The 23,908-nt window shown below is 42.5% G+C and overlaps 1 protein-coding gene across 14 annotated transcripts in view; it reads left to right on the forward strand.

Moving 5' to 3' along the window:
- mast2 (microtubule associated serine/threonine kinase 2) overlaps nucleotides 1-23,908 on the forward strand; it is a 176,241-nt gene that overhangs the window by 89,780 nt on the left and 62,553 nt on the right. For 12 of the 14 annotated variants that reach the window (XM_088598688.1, XM_088598689.1, XM_088598690.1 and 9 more), the window contains one exon: nucleotides 8,741-8,772. In XM_088598688.1, coding sequence (XP_088454814.1) covers nucleotides 8,741-8,772 — 32 coding nt within the window. Of the gene's footprint in view, nucleotides 1-8,740; nucleotides 8,773-11,551; nucleotides 12,700-16,033; nucleotides 16,229-23,242; nucleotides 23,468-23,908 lie in introns of those variants that run through there. The other 2 variants (XM_088598698.1, XM_088598701.1) reach the window with 2 other exon arrangements.

Here is a 23,908-nt window from a genome sequence, read left to right on the forward strand (position 1 = left end):
TATTGCTTTGTTCACCTTGGCAGGCAGTGAGAAAGGGGTTGTATCAGTGTAGCATGAAGTTGGAGCTTGCGTTAGTCAGGACTCCATGTTTCCAATCCCTCAGCCTTAACACAATGGAGATTGATGCTCTTGAGAAGCTGGAGAAGTGACATTGTTGTAACAGTCTCAATTTACAGAGGCCCTTCAATCCATCTCTCCTATTCAGAGCCAGCTAATCCAAGGCTGAGAGTATTGGCTTCAACAACATGGCCAAATAGCTCTTTTCAGATACCCTTTGTGTAATGAGCTCCTGTCCTCAGTTTTAAATGTATGTAGCCAGTGTTACACCAGATAAGAGCTCACTCAGTTCCCTTTCTCTGAAAGGTTTTGATTTGTAACATATATCTACTGTAGTGCAAACCAGCAGTACATTTTATCGCTATTACTGTGAAGTGGCCTGAAATAAAGTTACTGTTTTGTGTAAACCACTGTGGCAGTACCACTTCCTTGCAGATGCTGCTTACAGGCTTCTTACTGAATTGTGATGTTCAGCTTCAGTACCACACTGTGTTGCTTGTGGTATCCAACCTAGGAAGAAGTGATGTTTCAAAATTGACTTGTGTGCCCTTGCACAGCATTGTCAGCAGGATGCTTTGAAAATTCAGACAAGATATTCCTGTTTGCTTCATATTTTAAGGGCTCTACTGTTGCTTATAGTGTAAATCATGGTATATATGATTAGGAAATGTTCAGATGCATTCCCTAACTCTGCTTTTAACACTGATTTTAAGGTGCAGTATGATTAGGAAAAACAGTGGCGTCTGACTACATCCACAGTTCTACTGTGTGGAGAAGCTTGACAGTAGGGACTGCATCTCCTCTTATTACAGTAGGATCATTCTCTCACTCCAGACAGATTCATATTTTCCATTTATCCCTACCTGTTTGCCTGATGATCCTGGTTCAAATAACTCCTGACTCAATTTAATGGGGACTGGTGTAGGATTTTTTTTTCTTTGTTCATCTCTCTAATTAAATTCCCCTGCACTTTGGCTGCCTGTCAGGCTGGATAGACTTAAAAATTATTGATGTTTTCCATCGAGGAAATTGCTTTTGTGCTGGTCCTGTCCAAAGTGTCACTCGGGCTAATTTCATTCCTTTCAGTTTCAAATTAATTTATGGAGGTTTTGCAAGATTCTGCAGCCCGTTATTCCTCCCCAGAGGTGGGCCACGTGTGCTTGCAAACGTCAAAACTGACTCTAACCTGGAAGGATGGGGGTCTGTTTGAAACTCCAGGCCTCTTATGTAATGAAGTCAGCTGACCACAGGAAAATTTATTTGGGTTTCTGGTGCTGTGCTGGCGGGCTGGTCTATCTCATTCCTGCGACAGGGAGGTTGGACCAGTGGTTAAGGAACTCATAGCAGTCCTTATTACGACTCATGGGAAGTACAGATTGACTTACAGTTTCTATGATGCAGCAGGGCCGTAATGCATAATGTTTAAAACATGTCCTCCAAAAAAGATCCCCAAAATTAATTAATTATCCAACCTAAAATACAACATAGGGAAATAAAAGATACCAAAATGTGGTGATGTATTTAAAACTCATGGATGCTCAATTAAAAGCTGCCAGCAGCTACAGTGGTGTGAAAAAGTGTTTGCCCCCTTCCTGATATTTTTTTGCATGTTTGTCACACTGAAATGTTTCAGATCATCAAACAAATTGAAATATTAGACAAAGATAACACAAGTAAACACAAAACGCAGTTTTTAAATGAAGGTTTTTATTATCAAGGGGGAAACAAAATCCAAACCTACATGGCCCTGTGTGAAAAAGTGATTGCCCCCCCTGTTAAAACATAAATCAACTGTGGTTTATCACATCTTTGGAAAGCTGAGTTCAATTTCTCTAGCCACCCCCAGGCCTGAACAGCCACACCTGTTTTCAATCAAGAAATCACTTAAATAGGACCTGCCTGACAAAGTGAAGTAGACCAAAAGATCCTCAAAAGCTAGACATCATGCTGCGATCCAAAGAAATTCAGGAACAAATGAGAAACAGAGTAATTGAGATTTATCAGTCTGGAAAAGGTTATAAAGCCATTTCTAAAGCTTTAGGACTCCAGCAAACCACAGTGAGAGCCATTATCCACAAATGGCGAAAACATGGAACAGTGGTGAACCTTCCCAGGCCGGCAAACCAAAATTACCCCAATAGCGCAGCGACGACACATCCAAGAGGTCAGAAAAAAACCCACAACAACATCCAAAGAACTGCAGGCTTCACTTGCCTCAGTTAAGGTCAGTGTTCATGACTCCACCACAAGAAAGAGACTGGGCAAAAATGGCCTGCATGGCAGAGTTCCAAGACGAAAACCACTGCTGAGCAAAAAGAACATAAAGGCTCGTCTCAGTTTTGCCAGAAAACATCTTGATGATCCCCAAGACTTTGGGGAAAATACTCTGTGGACTGACGTGACAAAAGTTGAACTTTTTGGAAGGTGTTTACATCTGGTGTAAAAGTAACACAGCATTTCAGAAAAGGAACATCATACCAACAGTAAAATATGGTGGTGGTAGTGTGATGGTCTGGGGCTGTTTTGCTGCTTAAGGACCTGGAAGACTTGCTGTGGTAAATGGAACCATTTACCACAGCAAGTCTTCCAGGTCCTTAAGCAGTAAATGGAACCATTTTGTCTACCAAAAAATCCTGAAGGAGAATGTCCGGCCATCTGTTCGTGACCTCAAGCTGAAGTGCACTTGGGTTCTGCAGTAGGACAATGATCCAAAACACACCAGCAAGTCCACCTCTGAATGGCTTAAGAAAAACAAAATGAAGACTTTGGAGTGGCCTAGTCAAAGTCCTGACCTGAATCTGATTGAGATGTTGTGGCATGACCTTAAAAAAGCAGTTAAGGCTCGAAAACCCTCCAATGTAGCTGAATTACAACAATTCTGCAAAGATGAGTGGGCCAAAATTCCTCCACAGCGCTGTAAAAGACTCATTGCCAGTTATCGCAAATGCTTGATTGCAGTTGTTAAGGGTGGCCCAACCAGTTATTAGGTTTAGGGGGCAATCACTTTTTCACACAGGGGCCATGTAGGTTTGGATTTTTTTTTCCCTTAATAATAAAAACCTTCATTTAAAAACTGCATTTTGTGTTTACTTGTGTTATCTTTGTCTAATATTTCAATTTGTTTGATGATCTGAAACATTTCAGTGTGACAAACATGCAAAAAATAAGAAATCAGGAAAGGGGCAAACACATTTTCACACCACTGTATATCACTCTAACTCGCTACTGGCAACCCACTGAAGCTCAGCAGGAGTGAGTCCTCCTGGGAAAGCTGCTGGAAAAGGTGTCAGTGGGGCCAGTAGGAGGCACTCACCCTGTGGTCTGTGTGGGTCCTAATGCCCCAGTGTACTGATGGGGACACTATACCATCAGAAGCCACCATCCTTCAGTTGAGACATAAAACTGAGGTCCTGACTGTCCGTGCTCATTAAAAATCCCAGGGCATTTCACCAAAAAAGTAGGGGTATTACCCTGGTGTCCTGGCCAAATTTCCACCAGCCTTTACCTGTGTAACTGATGTGTGGTGAGAGGACTGGTGCACTTCTAGGTGGGGCTACGCATTGGTGGTAATGGAGAGGAGTCAATGGATGATAATAATAATAATAATAATTATAACAGAGAACTCATTTAGCATTTTCAAGGCATGTTTTGGATTGTGGTCAGCTCTTTTCTTAACAATGGCCCTTCCTTTTCTGAATGCCTACTTGGCTGTGTGCTTTGTGGCTATAGTCCGTGTGCTATCAGCACCACAGTCTGTCCTGAATTCAGAGTCTTTTTTTCACAGTGACGATAAGCTTATCACATTTTGGAGTTTTGGAAATATAATAACCTTACTTGAGTCTCATCTCCGGAACAAATTATTACCGACAGGCATATCCATGTTAAATATGTTCCCTTCTAATTAAAAAAAGTACTTTTGCAAATTAGGCACTTCATTTTTTGCACATTGTTATAGTTAACTATTCGTTGGCACTTGAAGACAAGTTACGTACCACTTAAAATAGAGTTAAAATCACAGCCATTACTACAAGCCCAAACCTAGAGTGTTTTTTTTAGATATTCTGTTTAAAATGGATGGTGCAGTTAAATGCTCCACAAATGGATGATGAGAAATGACTCAAAGTGTGTCTTGAACTATCGGACATCATATCAAACTGCCTATTAAAATCTGTAACTGGAGAAAACTCATTTTTCATAAGGCATCTCAGGAGGCTGTCAAGTGGATAGCCAAACTAGGCATGTCATTATAAGCCTTTCCTGTTAAATGATAGAAAGAAGAACAGATATCTAGAGGTTTAATGCAGATGTTTAAAGTATTTAAAAGGGTTTGCAGTATAACAGACAGAACTACTGTACATCATTCACTTAGATTCTTCCCTTGTTATGTGAGGTGTTTTGTTCCTAGCAGTGGCTGGTTTTTCCTTTTCAAGATCTGATTTGGGAGAAGAAGAATAAAACATAAAGCTAACATCCCCTTATCATACAGTATGTTAATGTGTGTACTCTTTCTGTTCTCAAGAATCACCCTGCAACATTGACTAGAATTAGTGTTTTCTCTTCAGGTTATAGTTATCTTTAGTCTTCCTCAATAGGAAGACTTTGTTGAGTTGTATCTTCATTGTCTTTGACAAACAGGTTTTTTTGTATTTTAAACCCAAGCTTCTTGAAGAGCAGGGAAGTGATGACAGAACTCTGAACTCTCCTTTTCGTTCCCCGCCGTGGAGTCACTAAGTTCTTCAGGCTACGATGCTAATGAGCAAGTGGTTCACAAGGGAGTGATTACCCAACAGATAGAAGTCATTTGATGTGGTTTCGGATCCCTGTTGTGTTTCCAGAATGTGATATGCAGGCACACTGGTGACCCTTCTCCTCCTATCCTGCTCTTGCACAGCTCTCTAGGTTATCAGGTGAAACGGAGACCTGCTTAATCTTTAACAGTGAAATCTGGGATCAATAAAATCCTTGACTGTATTGATCTTATCTAGCAGCCATATCACTCTGCAACTCACAACTGGCAACCCACTGAAGCTAAGCAGGTGTGAGCCTGGTCAGTACCTGGATGGGAGACCGCCTGGGAAAAACTAAGGTTGCTGCTGGAAGAGGTGTTAGTGGGGCCAGCGGGGGGCGCTCACCCTGCGGTCCATGTGGGTCCTAATGCCCCAGTATAGTGACGGGGACACTATACTGTAAACAGGCGCCGTCCTTCGGATGAGACGTAAAACCGAGGTCCTGACTCTCTGTGGTCATAAAAAATCCCAGGGCGCTTCTCGAAAAGAGTAGGGGTGTAACCCCGGTGTCCTGGCCAAATTTCCAATTGGCCCTTACTAATCATGGCCTCCTAATAATCCCCCTCTATGAATTGGCTACATTACTCTGCTCTCCTCCCCACTGATAGCTGATGTGTGGTGAGCGTTCTGGCGCACTATGGCTGCCGTCGCATCATCCAGGTGGATGCTGCACATTGGTGGTGGTGGAGGGGAGTCCCCATTACCTGTAAAGCGCTTTGAGTGGAGTGTCCAGAAAAGCGCTATATAAGTGTAAGCAATTATTATTATTATTATTATTATCTTGTTGGAACCTTGGTTGCTATAACAAAATGGAATACCTGTTCCCAGACTTTATTTTTTCATCAATAACATGATCTCACTTGAGATAGTGAGAGTAAAGCTCTGAATACATGGTCATCTAGGTGCTCAAGTACAGTATGTGTGATCTGGCAATGAAGGAGTCATGAAAGAAGCAGTTAGACACACTGCCCTTAGTCTCATTCAGAGTATTAAGACAATAAATCTAGCTGTGTGTGAGAGATGTGAGAGATCAAAAGTCCTGCTCTAGCAAATGAGAACCCATTCCTGGAGCAGAATATTGTGTTTTATCCCCAACACTAAAACAGAGCACCTAAAAATCCGCCAGTATTTTTTAAATAGTTACTATGAAGTATATTAGCAGAAAATCTGTGCTGCACAGTGGGTACTTCTGCTAGATTCTTTAAGAAGCCTGTTGGTCTTCATAAAGGATGTTTGACTTCTTTTACTCATTAGCTTCCTCAGCTGGACTCACTTGGTCAGTGAAAGCAGTCCTGTTCTAAAAAATTAGACTAAAAAGTGAGGAGAAAACTGGAACACAGTTTTCTCCTTGCTGACATTTTCTCCCTTGATTTGTGTCTGACTGCTTATTAAAACCACATGAGAGCAGGCAGCAGTCTTTCCATTGTGAAACAGCCTGGCTTGTTTCTGTCATATTAATGACCAGAGTGACGTACTGTAACAGGAGCGATAAAGTTCACGGAGGCTATGGTTGATGAGGATCCCCCTCGGTCTATTGGAGCTGGTAGACAATGATGTGGGAACAAAGACAGCGTCTCGCATCGGCTTTTGAAGCTGTTTGATATTCTTTTGTCTTTCTCTCAAACTCCCTTACAAAGGCCAGCAGCAGTCTTACCTGATGGAGTTTGTTAACACAGTGCTTTAGCAGTTTCAAAGAACAAAATGCGCGCTCTCCTTATTTTTTACGATGAAAGCTGTTGCTGTAGAACTGCTATGTTGGGGTCAGGCGAGCAACATATAGTTTTCCTATGATGTGTACAGAATGCTCAGTCCTACAGTTTTTATATAACATAAAAATAAAGGGAATGTTCTGGTCTGTTTCTCTTTGATATTGAAGTAGACGGAGAATAGCTTGTTATATCCCAGATTGAATTTGATGACTATGGAGGAAAACAGACCACATAATTCTCTCCAAGCTCCGGCAGTTTCCAGACTACAGATGTGCAGTGTGCAGTCTCTTTGTTCATTCAGCTGTGCTGTGTTCATGGCATTGGCCCAGATCCTAATTTAATAAAAGGCTGCTCCCTCCCAGCTCTTGGGTCCTGGGTTTATTTCCAGCCTTGTGTGTGGAGTTTGCACACTCTCTCTATGTTCTTGTGGGTTGTTGCATCTAGGAAAGGTTCTGGTTTAGTGCGCGTCTGAATGGGAATAAGCAATTTACTGTGGCTGGGTGAAATCCGGTAATTTAATCTGTGACCACATGTCAGCCATCACTTGAGTGAAACAACCCCCTAGTCGGCCAGAGACAAAAGCGAATTAAGGATTATTAGTAAATATTAGCGAAGACCATATGGCCATGCTGGGAGGTAACAATAGTGTGTGCAGCACAAACTTGTTGTGCCATTAGTGTGATGCAGATTAAGTGCCAGCAATTATATGAATTCTTTTTTTTTGTATTTGATATTGACTTTACCACTGAAATTATGACCCATTGTTAAGGAATTGTAAAGAATGTTACGTTTTATAAATTTAAAAACTCTAAATCCAAAGGTCATAGTGGTCTGCGTTCCAGTTACAGAGCTGATCTCTTTACTGTAATGTGGTCCTGTGCTGCCATCTGGTGGCACAGTGGTAAAACCACATCCCTGTCTTGACCTGGTCTGAAATAAAACGTGAACATAAAAATTACAGTAAAGACCAGGCCCTCTTGCTCAAAAAGAGGATGAAAGAGGTATTTTTTCCCCATATGATTTCTGTCAACAAATTTATTTATAGAATGACATTGCAATATGATTTGTTGGCTCTTGAATTTCACTATACAGTATCTATCTTGACACTACACATGTGTAGAGAAACATTTCCTGTTTTCTGTCCTAAATGAACACCCTTTTAATTTCCAGTTTTGACCCTGTGTCCTTGTTACATTACAGTGCCTGAAATAGCCTCCTGAAGCAAACTGCTCAATACCACTTGCAATTTTATACACTTGAATCCTCAGTCTCCTTTGTCATAGACTGAAGAGATTTAGCTCCTTTATCAATTCTCCCATCAGAAAGTTCCCAGGAACCAGAATTCATCCCTGTTGCTCTTCTTTATAATGACATTCTTTTTGTGCTACAGTGACTCAAATGGCCAGTCACTTGTTTTTCTTAGTATATTGTGAGTCTGTAGTATAACTTCCCTTCATTTAAATTCTAGACATTTTTGCTATGTATCCAAGCCTTATGGTATCTTTTCTTTTTACCCCCACAGGTCTCTTAAAGGGGACATAAAAGAATTGAAATAAAAAAAAGAATCTGTTTCATACATTATTCTTGTAACTCAAAATCGCTCGTGTTACAGTTGGTTTATTGTAGGTTCTTACTATAAAGAATCGTTATTGCACAGGATTCAGAACCCAGATGAGAAAATAACCATTGTTTGCTGTGCAGAAACTAGTCCGCAACTCCTGCCCTTTACCTTGATAAGAGCTTCCCTGCCACCTAGTGCCTCTTTGTGTCATTGCAGCATTTTTCCCAAGACAACTGGCTAAAGCCATGAATGATCCTTTTCTTATTCTTTTGAAATGACTGAGAAACAAGTTTTTTAGATGGAAGTAATATATACTAACATATTATGATCATGTGCTCTCAAATCTGTACTGATGTTTAACTTTTTAGAGGAAAATGCATTTTGCTGCGATCAGAGGCCTGAAGGTAAAACCTCCTTTGTCTGAAATTTCCAGACTCTGTGAAGTTTCTGTGGAGGAAGCGTCTACTATTCCAGTGTTTCAGCTCAGTGTCTGGCATTGGGTTAAAATAGCACTAGCGTGTTGTCTTCTTGCTTCTAAATCGCCTTCAGGCCAGGGAAGGTGTGGCTTAGTTTTTATGTAATGGTAAAAATATAAACTGATATCTTTCTCATCTTTTCTGTTTCAGAAGGAGCTGAGCCTTCCCAGAAGGGGCAGTTTGTAAGTACCCTTATTTCTTATTTTGAAATTTTTTTTTGGTTAAACAATCTGACAGAAAATGTTTTCGTCCTCATAATGAACCTACAGATGATTAAGAGGCCCTTACATGTGGAGAGAGAGCATTGTTTTTTCATAGTGGGATACATTAATTCTGCCAGTTAAGTCTTTAAAAACTAAATTCTTCCTTTTTAAAAATCCATTTGATACCCAAATTAAATTATACAGTTTTTTCTATAGCATTATATACAGTAAATTAATGCTGTATAAGGAAATAAAGCTGGGTCGGTGGTATAGTTTTAATTCTTAAGGTTTAGAGTTACACGTATGGTAGAATGTCTTGATAACAATTGTTTTGGTATATACAGTAGGTGCAGACATTAATTCATAAGGTTCAGCACTGTATCATTATTCAGCCATACATCTCTGGCTCCATTTGACCACACCTAAAGCAGACAGAACTGGGATTATTCTGCATCATCACTGCCTGCTGACATTCTGCTGTACAGATGCAGAGTAAAGGGTTTAAGTGGAATTAATTGTAAGATGAATTGTGGGGGGTTGAATCATTTGTACACTTATAGGTCACTTGTGTGTCAGAAAGCAGACTATATGTCTTGCGAGATGAGACTTGTACACTAGTGAGTAAACATGATGCAGTACTTTACTTGAAAGGTTTGATCTTTAGGTTTAAATTAATACCCTGTATGCCTAAGGTCCTGATTTTAGGAAGACAGGGATATACTACAGAATTTGACCAAGGCTGACTGGATTCAAGTTCGTTGCCCTTTTGAAAGACAGTAATGAATTAATTATCATTGCTTACACTTCTATAGCGCTTTTCTGGACACTCCACTCAAAGCACTTTACTCCCCCTGTGGGGGAGCAGCCATTGCACATCCAGGAAACTCAATACCCTGCTTTTGCAAGGGAGATCCCTCGAAGTGAGTACTCCTTATTTTTAGAACACCTGATAACCACTGTAGTGGCTAAGCAATTCACAGACAGTGCAGTGTCTGAGGACAACTGCTGCCTTTTGATGGGGGGAGGAAATTGGTCAAAGGTCAGCCTGGGTGAAGGGTCACTGGTGAAGAAAATGGAGTGTTTATATTGTCCATATTATATTATATTGAAGAGGTGTGGGAAGAGCACATAGCATGAAAAATAGCTGAATGCAAGTAGCATATTCACAGATAATTCAAGGTAAGGGAATGTATCCGATTTTCATTTTCCTTTCAGACTTAAGAAGCTCAATGGTTGACACTGAACTGACATTGTATAACACACACAATAATGTCAGGGAACAGGCAATTTGAATGTGAATGTTGCAAGTAAGTAGATTGTAGTGGAATAATAAAAGTATTTATATTTGAGTTGCAATAACTTCAAAAAAAATTCAAAAGAGATGACAGTGTGTTTCCAAGGGTACGTGCTAATTCATAAAATAATTAGTGCTTTTTAAATAATAATAATTATAATTGCTTATAATTGCTTACACTTATATAGCGCTTTACAGGTAATGGGGACTCCCCTCCACCATCACCAATGTGCAGCATCCACCTGGATGATGCGACGGCAGCCATAGTGCGCCAGAACGCTCACCACACATCAGCTATCAGTGGGGAGAAGAGCAGAGTAATGAAGCCAATTCATAGATGGCGATTATTAGGAGGCCATGATTGGTAAGGGCCAATGGGAAATCTGGCCAGGACGCCGGGGTTACACCCCTACTCTTTTCGAGAAACGCCCTGGGATTTTTAATGACCACAGAGAGTCAGGACCTTGGTTTTACGTCTCATCTGAAGGACGGCGCCTGTTTACAGAATAGTGTCCCTGTCGCTATACTGGGGCATTAAAACCCACATAGACCACAGGGTGAGCGCCCCCTGCTGTCCCCACTAACCTCTTCCAGCAGCAACCTTAGTTTTTCCCAGGAGGTACTGACCAGGCTCACACCTGCTTAGCTTCAGTGGGTTGCTGAAATACAGGTTCACTGATATATTGGCAGGTTGTTGGCCAGTCCCAAGTAAAGCTGTAGCCAATAATGTGCAGCGATAATTTTGCTGATCGTCACATTAAATGTTGTGGTGCCTTGACCGTGAGACATGCAAGTATTTGCTGTAGTATGCAGCATTCAATCGCCATCTGTTTGAAATATGTCTCTAAAGAGTTTGAGTTTTGGTTTATTTAATTTAAACTGTGTGAAAATAACAGGACAGAACTGCTGCTGCCTTTTGGCAATACAGTCTTTCTAAAAGAAGCTCATGTAAAGGGAACAACTTTACACACTCTGTCCCTTCAGAAACATGATGGTACATTAACAGGAGCAGTTCATCATGAGTGCAGAACGGCAGGCTGCTCGCGCCCTTAATCTGAGCCATTGTCAGCGCTTGCTGTAATTAACGTGTCGCCAGATATAGACATGGGCTCGTGGGGAAGAACAGGGAACAGTGTTCCTCCTATTCCTGGAACAGAGGGGAATGACTGTGCCACAGTGCTCTGGCTGCGAGGCCTGGGCAAACCAGGCGACAGCTGCACCTCGGTGGGCGTCTGTGCTTTCTGTCCGTGCTGTGGGCTTGAAAAGGGCAGGGGGGCTTTACAGTCTGCCTTAGTGTCGGTGTCCCGTGATTACACTCCGTCTCTTCTGCTGCTGTCTCTCAGAGCCAGAGAGCTAATGCACTTTTACCATGTAGCCTGTGCTGTCCGCACTGGATTTCCTTCCACGGTTATTGGGAGCAAATGGGTATTGGGGTGGGTAGTTGGAAGTTGTCTGCCTTGCACTACGGGGCAGTGGATCGTAGTTTGTGTTGTCAATCCTGTTTTTGGCATTGGTAAGCTCCAGGCGCACTCTGTCACTCTTGGCAGACATATGACAAGTGGGACTGTACTCCAGTTTGAGCGCTGTCTCCGAAAGGCAGGACCAACCATGGACTGCGGCCTTTGACTTCTGGAAGGACATAGAGCCAGCTTTGAGAGGGATCGGCTTGCTCCGCTTCCACTCTGTCAGTGCCGTCCTTCCTGCTGCATCGGTTGTGCTGCTAACTCTGGTCGAACTTTCCTGCTGCAAGTCTCCAGGCTGGTCCAGGGTTCAAGTTGTGTCTGTGTTCTGTCGGGGTTCACTGTGGAATCTTGTTTGAATCATGAAAGATTGAAATCGGATATCCTGTCTGTTGTGCTTTTTTTTTAAAAGGACAAACACGCTATACTTCTTAAGAGTAGTTATGAGTTTTTCCATCTGAGTGCGTATTGCTCCAGAAGTTCTGTTGACTGAGTCTAATGTAAATTAAACCAGTTTTGTTTTACTGGTGGAAAGCAGTGTGCTGTTTTGTGTGTCTCAGGCATCACAGCTTAGGGTTTGAGCTATTGTGCCTGGTCTGCCCACTGTTGCCAAGTGCAGGAGGGGTGAGACTGGCACAAGGGGGATCTGGGCTCCCTGCCACCATGGGGCATGCTAAGGAAGTGAGCCTGGCCAGGGGCTGTCTGTAGTAAAGCAGGCATGCAGGGTCACTAGCGGCATACTGTACAGCGGTGTGAACAACATCATCCTGCTCACGCAGGAACAGGGATATAGGTACAATCTAGCAGGTGTTCACTATACAGATATTTTTTGTTCTGGAATTTCCTATCTCTCTTCGGGACTCACACTGTTATTTATTCCAGTTATTTGTGTGTTTAAGCTAGGCTGAAATCCATCTTTTGCTTGTGATTCTGCCCTGGTGTTCAGTTGGGTCTGTGAGCTGTGAGCTTCGGTTGTGTTAGCTGGACTGCTGTCAGAGCGACTTGGATTTCTTCAGGACAGATTCTGCTGGAGCTCAAAATCTGGACTCTGGAGATCTCGTCCCTTTCACTCCTGGCAGGAAAGGAAATACCTTGTGGTGGAGCCATGAAGAAGAGAAAGGAACGACCAGGTGCCCCTAGCCTGCGTATTCAGTAAGGATTGTTTACTCATTCATGAGTAAACTTCTGCTTTGTCATTCATTCCACTCTGGAGCTAGGCCTGCTTATAATGTCACTGCACGTACATTGTGAAGTATAGACAACAGCCACACATGGGACAGACTTCTAGGAGCTTGTGGTTTAAGACATTCTTGTTTTGTTGTCAACATGTTTCATTTTTTGTAAATTCATAGAACTCTGTGCCTAATCACTTTTTGAGGAAAAGCATAAATTGTTAATGTCAGCCAAGGGGCTTGTGGCTGAAGTTTATAAACATGACCATCACAGACATTCTTCTTAGCAGAGAGTAAATGACCAGGTTTGTGAAGGGTGTGTTTCTGGGGTGTGCGCAGGAGTGGGCACTGGATGGTACACTGTCCGTGTTTTGACTGGACGTTGTGGTTTTCTGTCAGCACAGCAGATCAGAGGAGGTGATGGGCAGAATGACTGACACAGGCCAGCTTTCTTTGGATCTGTCTGCACCTGATGCTGTTAGACTAGCAGGTGCTGTCCTGTTTCTTTCTCAGAAAAAAAATAATCTAGCAACCTTTTAAAGAGAGGTACTGTAGATACATTGTGTACAATGGTTTACTGCGTGCATTGCCTCCTGTGGAATTGTTTACGATGCAGAATGGACATTCCAGAGAGCTCTTGCCAGATCTATGATGTAAAAGCAGGCTGAGAGTTCATCTGGCTAGTGCTATTATAGTGGTCTTATCTAGGAAAGTTGTTATGCATCTGGTTTTCTGCTTGTTATGTCTGCTCAGGATTTCCAGCGGGATATTTTTGGACAATGTCCTGTAGCCTCACATCTTACAGTTGCTTGTTTATTCACTCCATAGGGCTGTGTAAGGTGAAATTCAAAACTGTGAACACGCAATTAGAAGCCTGAAAGGTGTGTAAATTTAGTTACATTTCTATCTTTTGTGGAAGTTCTTTATGCACATACTGTAGTGTATGTGAATTCTGAATGCTTGACCACTGGGGATTTCTCCTGTTGGAGTTTATCGCATGGTGTGAGGCAGTGGAGTCGGTGTAAAAGCTGGCTCAGGTGTGCTGAGGGAATGTGTTTATCTGATGTGCAGCAGGCGGGCACTAGCTGGGCAGTGTTTGAGTATACTGGGGTGTCCCCTGCTAGAGCAGCGGCCTGCGTACCATGATGCTTAAGTGCAGGCATGGGGATCTGATAAACACTGCTCATGCGTCTGCTGTACCACCACTCCAGCTCTTTAAAATTTCATTCCAGCCAGAGATGGGTTTGAGGTTCGGAACTTCTCAGTGGGAGGGCAATATCTCCACTGAGCTCAGATGTTTCACGGCTCTTTGATGTGTGGAGGCTTCTGAGCTGTACCCTGACAGAGGTGCTGTCCTGATGAAACAGGACCAGCCTCTCCCTGTCACATGCTGCTCTCTGCTGTTTGTTTTAGTGTGTCAGTAAACAGCTCTTTAAAGTGTTTTTTTTTCAGACTGATTACTTATTAAGGAGTAATTTGAATAGATCTTATGTAATGAATGTACACAGTGGCAGTTTGTGAGTGAAGACTGAAACTGTTTTAAGGGTTTTTTTTCTTCTTCTCTTTAAAGTCATCTTAAAAATGAAGATAACCATTAAAACAACAACAGAAAATCTGAAAATGCCTTAATGAGGTTACATTCCCTTTCATTTCCCATTCTGTAACAACCCTGAATAATGTAGCCCAATCGCTTTTGAGTTGTCAAACTTTTAACGGACAGTACAGTAACAGTATTTTTTAACAAGTTGATTTCTTTGCTGTTTTTATGTGTGGTATTTTCCTGAATTTATGCTACAGTGGTGAAGGCTATTTATGTACAGTATAAGTGCGGTGATTCAGTTCAGTTCACAAATTAGTGCAGTTATCAACAAATGAGGCTGTCTTGCGTGTGATGTGATTTAAAGGGCTGAATGGTTGGTTACTCAGTTAAATTAGCACCAGCCCTCCCTCCAAATCAACCTCTGGAGGCTGTATAAGGTCACCCACCTTGTGATTTTGTGAACGATGGTTTAATTTTCTTACTGTTAACGATTAAAGAACAAAGGAGTCATGGGAGAAACAAGTGTTGATAACCCACAGAAAAGGTTTAGAAAGGTTTGTTGTACACACAGAGTAATTAAAATAAATAATATGTGTAGTGGTGTAGGCTAATATTTTAAACAAATTCACTACTGTATGTCAGTGTAAAGATAAAAGATTAGTGAGAACTGACCACAGATGCACTCTATGGAAATGCAGCCTAACTACAAAAGTGATTGACTAGAGTAAAATTAGAGTACTATTTATAAATGTGGAAGGTTTCAGGGAATATTTCGTATCAGGACAGAATGTGCTGCCTCCAGGTTCTTCCTGTTCAGTAGCTGTGCTTTTATACCAGTGTGTTCCTTACTTCCAAAACCACTTTGAAATTTCTTTCTGCTTCTAGCAATCTTGGAAAGCCGGCATATAGGCTACTGTACCTATTTTAAAAAAGGAGGTTTCATTAAGTCTTGGTACATTTTTACAGCAGAGAAAGTCCAGCAGGATTCTAGGTTTGTCATCAAGATTCCTCTTTGTCTGGAGAGACAGTCCAGATTACTGGAATCATGGCGCTCAAGAGACATCAAATGGACTGACATGATGGACTGTATGCTGCTTTTGCAGGACTTGATTAAGTACTTAAGACGCATGGCCATGCACATACAGTATTAATGGATAAGTGCACTAGGACTGTCAGTCCAACAGACTGTATGGTTAAGAAATCAAGAAGGGAGGAGGTAGAAAATTCTACAAATTTTACTGTGCCCAGCCAGTCATGTAGTTCCACTTTATTCAAAACAGGGGCATAGTGCATGCATGCCAAAACTTCCATAGAGGACCTTTTTACTTTATGTGCAAGTTTGTTTTACTCCTTAATAGATGGGAAAGTCTAGTTTCAATAAGTTTGTGTACCAGGTACAGTTCATGAGGTTCTTGCCCTTTTCTCTTTATCGCTCTGAATGTAGTGACAGGCGAGGGGTGTTGGTCATGTTTATAAGCTGGTTGTTTGTCTTTCATTGGCTGAAGAGAGCCCGTTGTCCTTTCCTTGTGGAAGTTATTATCGTACTGATTGGGAATTAAGGCGAAATGATTTATTTATTTTAAACGGTGCTGCATGCCTAGATATACTGCAGCACCGAGAGGTAACAAGTGGGGGGAAAAGACATTTCATGATGATAATGCTGACAGCATGACTAAGAGGGATTAGAGAGACACGTGTGGTTTAATGTGAGTAGAAAATGGCAGCTCTGATCCGGTTCCTTTTACTCCCAAATCCGCCCTGCGTTCCCGTTTAGAATCTGGCCGGCCTCACAGTTCCGGTGTCATGGCAACAGCCTTCTGCAGCAACTGCTTTCGCCCTCTTCCTTGGCCCAGAGCCCTCAGCAGCTCCCAATTCCTGGTGGCCTGGAGGGGCCTATTTCTGCCCCTCCCCTGGACTCCTCCCCTAGTCCCTTCACCCTCTTCTCTGGCGGCAACCCCTTCCACTGGAGGTAAGGACCCAGGATGGCCTGCTTCTGTGTGAACTAACTGCAGCGTTTCCAAAAGCCTCCGTGCATGTTTGTATGATACCCGATGAGCTATTAGAGCATGCAGAAGGGTTTTGCCTTCTCATTTTATATTCACAAGGAGGTTTATTGCAGGGTTTAACACTTAAGTAGATGTATATATAAGAGGGTTTCAGAGTGGCACAACACGTAAAACTGTTGAATAGAAATGCAGGTGGGCTCCTACAGTCTGCACAGTGCTGGATTGCGTCATGGCTGTGCCCCTGGCTGTTCGAGTAATCCTGTGAATATTCAGAAATGTGCAGTCTGTATGACTATATGACTATATTTCTTCCTGGGGTTTGTTTAAAACCTGATTGAAGTGACCCTTCCCAGTTTTTTCAACACTTACTGAAGTGGAGTCCTCCTAGCTGAGACTGGAAAATTGTTTTTTTCATTTGGGGTGTTTAAACAGGTGTTTTGTTTTGGAAAGGCACTGTTGTTTTGGCATTAGGGTTTGAAGAGGCTTTAATACTGTACATTTATTTAACGCGGTGCACTCAGTAGTCTTGCTCAGCCTGTGTTAATACGCAGTCTGATCCCTCCCTGGTAGACAAAGCCGTCCGTGAACGACAGTTCGCGCATTTCCAGCCACGTGTGACCTGCGGCTGGAAACCCAGGGCTCCCCCGAACCGCCTCGCAGCCGAGAGAATCTCAGACAGCTCTGGACACACAGGCTTTTCCCTCCTGTCTAACTCTGTTTTGTGAGAAGTGGCTTGATTCTGGGTGGTAAGAAGCTGAGGCCCAGTCTTTCTCGTCCTTACCCAGGCACCTCACTCTGTTAAACCCCTGAGGAGAGGTGGGGGTCAGACCTTTGTAGGTGGAGAGAGGCCCCGCAGGGGTAATGGGGGGGATAGCCTGGGCCACAGAGGCACCACAATAACCCTCAGGCCTCCGTATTGTACTCACTTGGACCTGTCTGAGGCGACACCGAGAAACACTGCAGACCACCCTTGCTGCTCTCTGTGCGTTGCGTGTAATGTGGGTGTTCAGAGCCTTGATGCGGCGAGGGACTTTGCGGTGTGTACTTTCTTTTTAAGATCAGATTAATATTTAATGCCCACACGAGACACCCCCTCCCCTTGTTCCATGCCAGCCAGCCGAGGAGCCCCTGCGGCGAATTTTCCCACCGTGTCTTATCTGCTGTGCAGCCTGGCCCTCAACATGGGTAAGCAAATCAAAGGAGCCGTGGGGAACCCAGCTACGTGCAGTACTTTATCGCCCTGAGCGTTCCCTTGCGTCCCCTGCATAATTTAATAGAACTAACGGTAAACTCTGAAACAGTTTTAATATATCAAGGGGCATTTTAATAGGCATATTTTTGTGTATCAAGCTGAGTCTTTGCAGGTTCCTGCGTCTTTCATTGATGCAGAGACTGTCAGTTCAACCAGTGGGTGAGGAAGTATCAAGAGAAGGTCTGGGACTCTTTCAGTCCTCCAGCACTCCCCCTTGTGGGCGTATCATACATAGCATGAAAAGACCATGAATCAAATTGTTGTTTTATTTACTGGACCGATTAATAATAATAATTGCTTACACTTATATAGCGCTTTTCTGGACACTCCACTCAAACCGCTTTACAGGTAATGGGGACTCCCCTCCACCACCACCAATGTGCAGCATCGTACCTGATACGACGGCAGCAATAGTGCGCCAGAACGCTCACCACACACCAGCTATCAGTGGGGAGAAGAGCAGAGTAATGAAGCCAATTCATAGATGGGGATTATTTGGAGGCGATGATTGGTAAGGGTCAATGGGAAATTTGTCCAGGACCGGGGTTACACCCCTACTCTTTTCGAGAAACACCCTGGGATTTTTAATGACCACAGAGAGTCAGGACCTCAGTTTTACGTCTTGTCCGAAGGACGGCGCCTGTTCACAGTATAGTGTCCCCGTCACTATACTGGGGCATTAGAACCCACATGGACTGCAGGGTGAGCGCCTCCTGCTGGCCCCACTAACACTTCTTCCAGTAGCAACCTTAGTTTTTCCCAGGAGGTCTCCCATCTCCTGGGATTAAGGTAAAGATGAATGTTTAAGGAAAGGAATATGAACTTTTTTTAAAGGGAAATGTGTTTTATGCTTAAAAGTACATTGTCTTTAAGTTCACACAGGACATTCTATTGGCAATTTGTAGTCATTTTAAGAGGATATTATTAAAATTACTTGATAAAGGGAGCTTTAGACTAGATGTCAGCCATTGTAATCAGACTACTTGTTAATTTTATGCTTTTTGTAGGATTAAATTTCTGATTATGGTCATTGAAAGTGGAGAGTTTGTACTGTTCTAATACATTTCTGGTAATTTGATCTAGATTTAATCTAGACCATTAAAAATAGAAATTAATGTACTTACTGCGGTTTTTCTTGCAAGAGACTCTGACCACTTGTAGAACAGCTGACTAATGCTCAGTATTACCCTAGATTCTGCACAATGAATGTTCTGAATGTATCGCATGCAGTATTAGACAAACAGAAACAGTAGTACTCTGCAGGTTCAGCACACAGTCTTTCTGTGAGGTCATTGCTGGAGCAGGGATTTGGATATGAATAACATAGTGCTGCTTTCTTCATAGGGTTAATCTGCTGAATGATGGCTGAGCTGCAGTTAGCCCTTAGGTGATACTTAAGAGTCTCATCTGAGGCACATCTCTTTCTCTGTCTTCTTCTCCCAGTGTTCTGCGTCTCACAGAGCGAACAGCAGAGTTGAAACAAGTTACACTAATCCCCAAGATAGATGAGCATTAGGTGATTTTATAGCTTCATCAATTGAGCATGGTTCCGTCGAATATGTTATAGTGCAGACTTGAGGCCTTGTACCTGTGTTTCTGTATCACCATACCACAGGGCTGCTGTAGCCTGATGAATAGTATCAGTTGGGCGCATGTCGAGTCTCCCCCAGGTGTCCACTCAGTGCATTAATGTCATCACACATGGACATTACTCTTTCAAATCTGAACTCTCTCTAGTGTCACACACTGCAGCCTTAAGGTCAAGATGCAGTCTTGGTTTCCTCAAGTAGACAGATGTGAGGATTAAATAAGAAAAAAATACTGGTATGAGAAAGATGCTTTATGTATTCCTATATCTGATTCTTGTTCTGTAGTTGTGGTTAATGTCTTCACAAGTTCCTGCCACATTTTTTCCTTGTTGTGCTTAACAAATTAACCCAAATAAGCAGGAGAAGGGCTTTTTTCCAGGGATTTATTGCTAAGGGCTGCACCCTCTATTTATTTGAATTCAGTCTCGTTTTTTTGTGCTGTGTGATTTTGCGTTTTCCCGTTTTTTTTTGTGTGCCTCTCTTCAGAAATCAAAGTAGCTCTTTTCATCTTGACTCTGAACGGTGCAGTGAGGCTTTGAAGTTCAGAGAAAATGACAGAGGACTTATTGCTAGACGCATTTACTCCTGGGGTTGGGGGATATTTCTGAGTGAAGTGTTTTTTTTCCCTTTTCCAAATCGTTTATTGAGAACATCCTCTGTGTGATGCTGGATTTTCTGTCTGTTCTGAAAACGTTGATCAGCACCAGTGTATGAAATATTTACGGTGCCATCTGTATGATAGAGACTTGAGCTGTTCCATTCCCAGTGTTTTCTTAGTTGTAACATAAATTATAAATTAAAATACATACATTAAGGAACAGAGTATAAAGAAGAAAGACATTATTAATGTTTTGGAAGGAGATTACTTATTCCTGAAATTTAAGAAAAGCAGAGCTGAAATCTCTTGCGGAGGTGAAGCTGGATCTCTGTATGATTTCTGATATTGATCCCACTGATATTGATCAATGAGTCTGCATTCATAATCTGGGAGTGAAACTGAATATTCAGCCAAACATGTACAGTATGGGTAATTGATTGAGAGTAATGGCAGTCGTCCATGTAAGTGATTTATTTACAAGATTGTGTATAGAGAGCTCTTGCCACAGTAGATATTGTGTATGAGGCTATGGACTTAATTTGTATGAGTTTTCCCACCATGCAGCACTGACTTATGTGTCCTAAAGCTTTTTGACAAAAGGATAAAAAGTCCATTGAGAGGATTCTTCTCAGTGTTCTGTTGCGCTTGCTATTGGTAATACATACAGTAGATGTCATAAACACAGGTTAACTCCAGCAGGGACAGAATTTGTCAGTGTAGCAGAAGATTTGTCCATATTCCTCCATGGTGCACGGAGTCTTCTCTTTAATACTGCAACACATGCCTCTTTAGTTAACTTTATTTCACTTAATGAATGTGGTGAAACTGTTTAATGTAAGTGTTTATTTAGTCTTTCTTTAGATCTAGGATTCTTTCTTTGAAAGGATCAAGCAAGCTTGTAATTCCAGTAAGTATCTAGTTTTGTTAAGGTTCCTCAGAAATAACTATGTCCCTGCAATTCCTTTTAATATGTTTTTTTTAACACTCCAAATCAGGAAAGTTTTGTTGTGGAAGACATTCTCCAACTTCATTTGTAGAAATAATGCCACCATGTTTATGAAATAAAATAATATTTAATTATTGCCAACATTGTAACTGTAGAATATAGTGCACATCAACAGTGATAAATCCCACTGTCTGTATGTGTATAAATGTGCAGCTTGGTTTTACTTCCACTTGTGTGCAAGCCAAGCGATTTAGTTGCTTTCAGACACAGGTTGCCATGCATGTCCACTGCACTAGGACCCAGTAAGTCTCCCAAGAGCTTGATCAAGATGTATGAACTGTCACTTAAGTGCTACTCTGTCCTAACTCTGAGTGCTATTGTGATGCCACCTTATTCGCTTCAGCCTTGATTCTTCCCAGTCAGCCTAATTTATACTTCTGCTGTGGTAGGAGAGCATGTGCTTCTGTTGGGGGTCAGATGGCCACTGGAGTGTCTGCGGAGGCTGTTTCCTACTTTCTTAATACCTGAAAGTCAATTGACTCATTAAAGAAGAGTCCTTGGCTTGTACAAGAAATGCATAAATATTCATAGATGAAAACCTCTATACAAGGATACCCTACCCACGTGTGACAGAAACATGTCATGTGTATGCTTGAGTGCATCAATCTGTCAATCCATCATCCTATTCATTGTGAGAAACCTGCTCATTCCTGAAGCCTGTATTGGAAGAAAAGAGCACAGGCATGGATTATACTTTGGATGGGTCACCATAGAGGCCACACACACATCAAGAACACAGGTGCAATCTGGAGACCCAAATGGACTTAGAAAGGATATAGCGTATATGTGGAAAAAATGTAAAATAAAAACCTCAATAATCACTCAATGAACTGTATGTTTTTAGAACTAGAGGAGGATTATGTAGAAATCAGGTGATCTAATAGCACCTCCTCTACTTTTCTAAGAACTGATCCGTGGACTCCTTCAGTTGAGTGCTCACTTCAGATCAAAATTTCCTTGTGCAAATCTGTATCTTTTCAGTATTAATAAATCCAAAATGTCCATTATAATTATAATTACTTACACTTATATAGTGCTTTTCTGGACACTCCACTCAAAGCACTTTACAGGTAATGGGGACTCCCCTTCACCACCACCAATGTGCAGCATCCACCTGGATGATGCAACGGCAGCCATAGTGCGCCAGAACTCTCACCACACATCAGTTATCAGTGGGGAGGAGAGCAGAGTAATGCCAACATTAGGCCAATATTACATACTTTCTTTCTTTTAGAAAAGACTGTTACAGCTCTAGGCCTTTATCTTTGAAATTATAATGGTTATGTTTTTTTTTCATTCAGTGTAACATGGATATTTGCTGACACCAGCAGCCTTTGCAGTGACCTCTGTTTGTACAAACATTCCAGTCCCTGGGAGACACTTCCTCAGTGCTACCACAGTTCCGCAGACAGGATCAGAGGAGTGAGACACTTTCCCTTTTTCACCCACTGGATGCACAGTAATTTTTAAGTCTCGAATCAGGGTATCCTCATTTATACAGCTAGATTGTTTTCCTTGGTTTGTCGTTGGAATGGGCTTGTTTGCCGTTTCTAAGATGGGATGGAGTTACAGTAATGCTTTGTCTTCCCTTTCTGACCTTAACCCCCCACTGGGAATAGCAGCTATTAGAGGCCTGTTTAAGTAAACCTCTGAGCGGCGTAGTGTTACTTAATGTAGCTCCCTTGTGGTGTTTGAATAATATCTGGGTTTCGCATTCTCTTGACAAGAGTGGACCTTTACATTTTGCGAAGCTTCACCCTGACAGTTACACTGTAGAAGATGCTGTTCAAAGGGGGTCTGCAAGTGGTCAGTTTCCGTGGTCTGGTTACCCTACGAAACTGCACTGCTTCTGATGGTTGCGTTCCGTATCAAGATAGCGGTTTTTACGCATTGCACTGGTCCCGTCTCTGAAGCGCATTCTTTTCTGCAGCCTGTTGTGCAAGTCACACAAGGTCCTGAACTTTGACATTTCTTTCTTTGCCATCAACAATACAGCACAGATATCAGCCTAACTGTATACCCATAGCATGTGCTTAATACCTCCGTGTTATACCGGTTAATTCATGCAATTATATTTTAGTTTCATTATTTTACCGTCAAATTGTTTAACTAAATACAATATGCACACTGTCCACTGATGGCATTCCAGCCCATTTCTATTTTTGTGAAGATTGTATAGCTCTTTGTACCTCTCCCCCATTTTGTCTTTGAAATGATTTGTAAAGTTTTCACTGGAAACACACAGGACCTGTAATCACCTCTAACCCTAAGGACAGCATCTGTCAATCTGGGGAACAGGAGTAGAATAGACTGGAAGGATCAGTGTATACTCCACAGTAATCTAATAGCCCAATATTACCATACAGTGTGCTCTTATTTCTGAGGCTTTACTTTCAGAGAAATCTGCAGCTTTAAATGTGCTTTGCTGATGTCTGAGGAAGTTGTTATGGTGTGTGTGTGTAGAGGGGGGTGGGGGAGTGAGGGGGAGAGAGAGAGAGTGGGAGAGTTGAGTGAGTGAATGCACAGAGAGGCTGCTCAAATACCGCGAGCATCACCTTGCTGAGAACATCTTGCCGCCAGCCCGCCTGCTCCACGGGGAATCCAGCCGCCGCTCCGCTGCTGCTGCTCTCGACTGTGCCTCGTTTGTGCTGCATGTGTACAGCCATGACATCTCCCTGGGAACATGTCTGACTCGTTCTGGACAGTGCTCTCCAATTTCTCCCTGCCTGACACCAGCATGCTGCGCCGGTCCAAAAGGTACATCTGTGAGGAAGAGGGGAGCAGAGGCTCAGCTCTGTGCCTCCGGACAGCTCAAAGTCTCTCTGTCTTACCCTGTCTTACTCGGTCTCTCTGCTGTAGTTTGCTTTTCGACTGAAGGTCAGGCAGTGGCCGCGGGGGTATAGTAGCTTGTTGAGCTTGAAAGGAATAGCAGCTTGCTGTGTGGCTGTTTCGCGTGAAGCGTGAGAGTGGTGCCCAGAGGCTGCTTACAGCCGCTGGGGTCTGTCCTCCGATTTCCTGTGCTTCAGCAGTAACGTCTCCTTGAGCCAGCTGATCTGATAGAGCTCTCTCTCGCTGAAAGGAAAGGTGGCTTTTTGACAGGAGAAGAAAGCCGGGCTGATCAGTGTCAAGCAGCATCCTGCTGAATTCCTTAAATAAAGGTTAGAATGGGCTAGTGCAAGCAGGGCTCAGCTGCAGCAA

This window comes from Lepisosteus platostomus, chromosome 11 (genome assembly GCF_059453375.1).
Source record: "Lepisosteus platostomus isolate fLepPlt1 chromosome 11, fLepPlt1.hap1, whole genome shotgun sequence".
In the NCBI taxonomy this organism is placed as follows: Eukaryota; Metazoa; Chordata; class Actinopteri; order Semionotiformes; family Lepisosteidae; genus Lepisosteus; species Lepisosteus platostomus.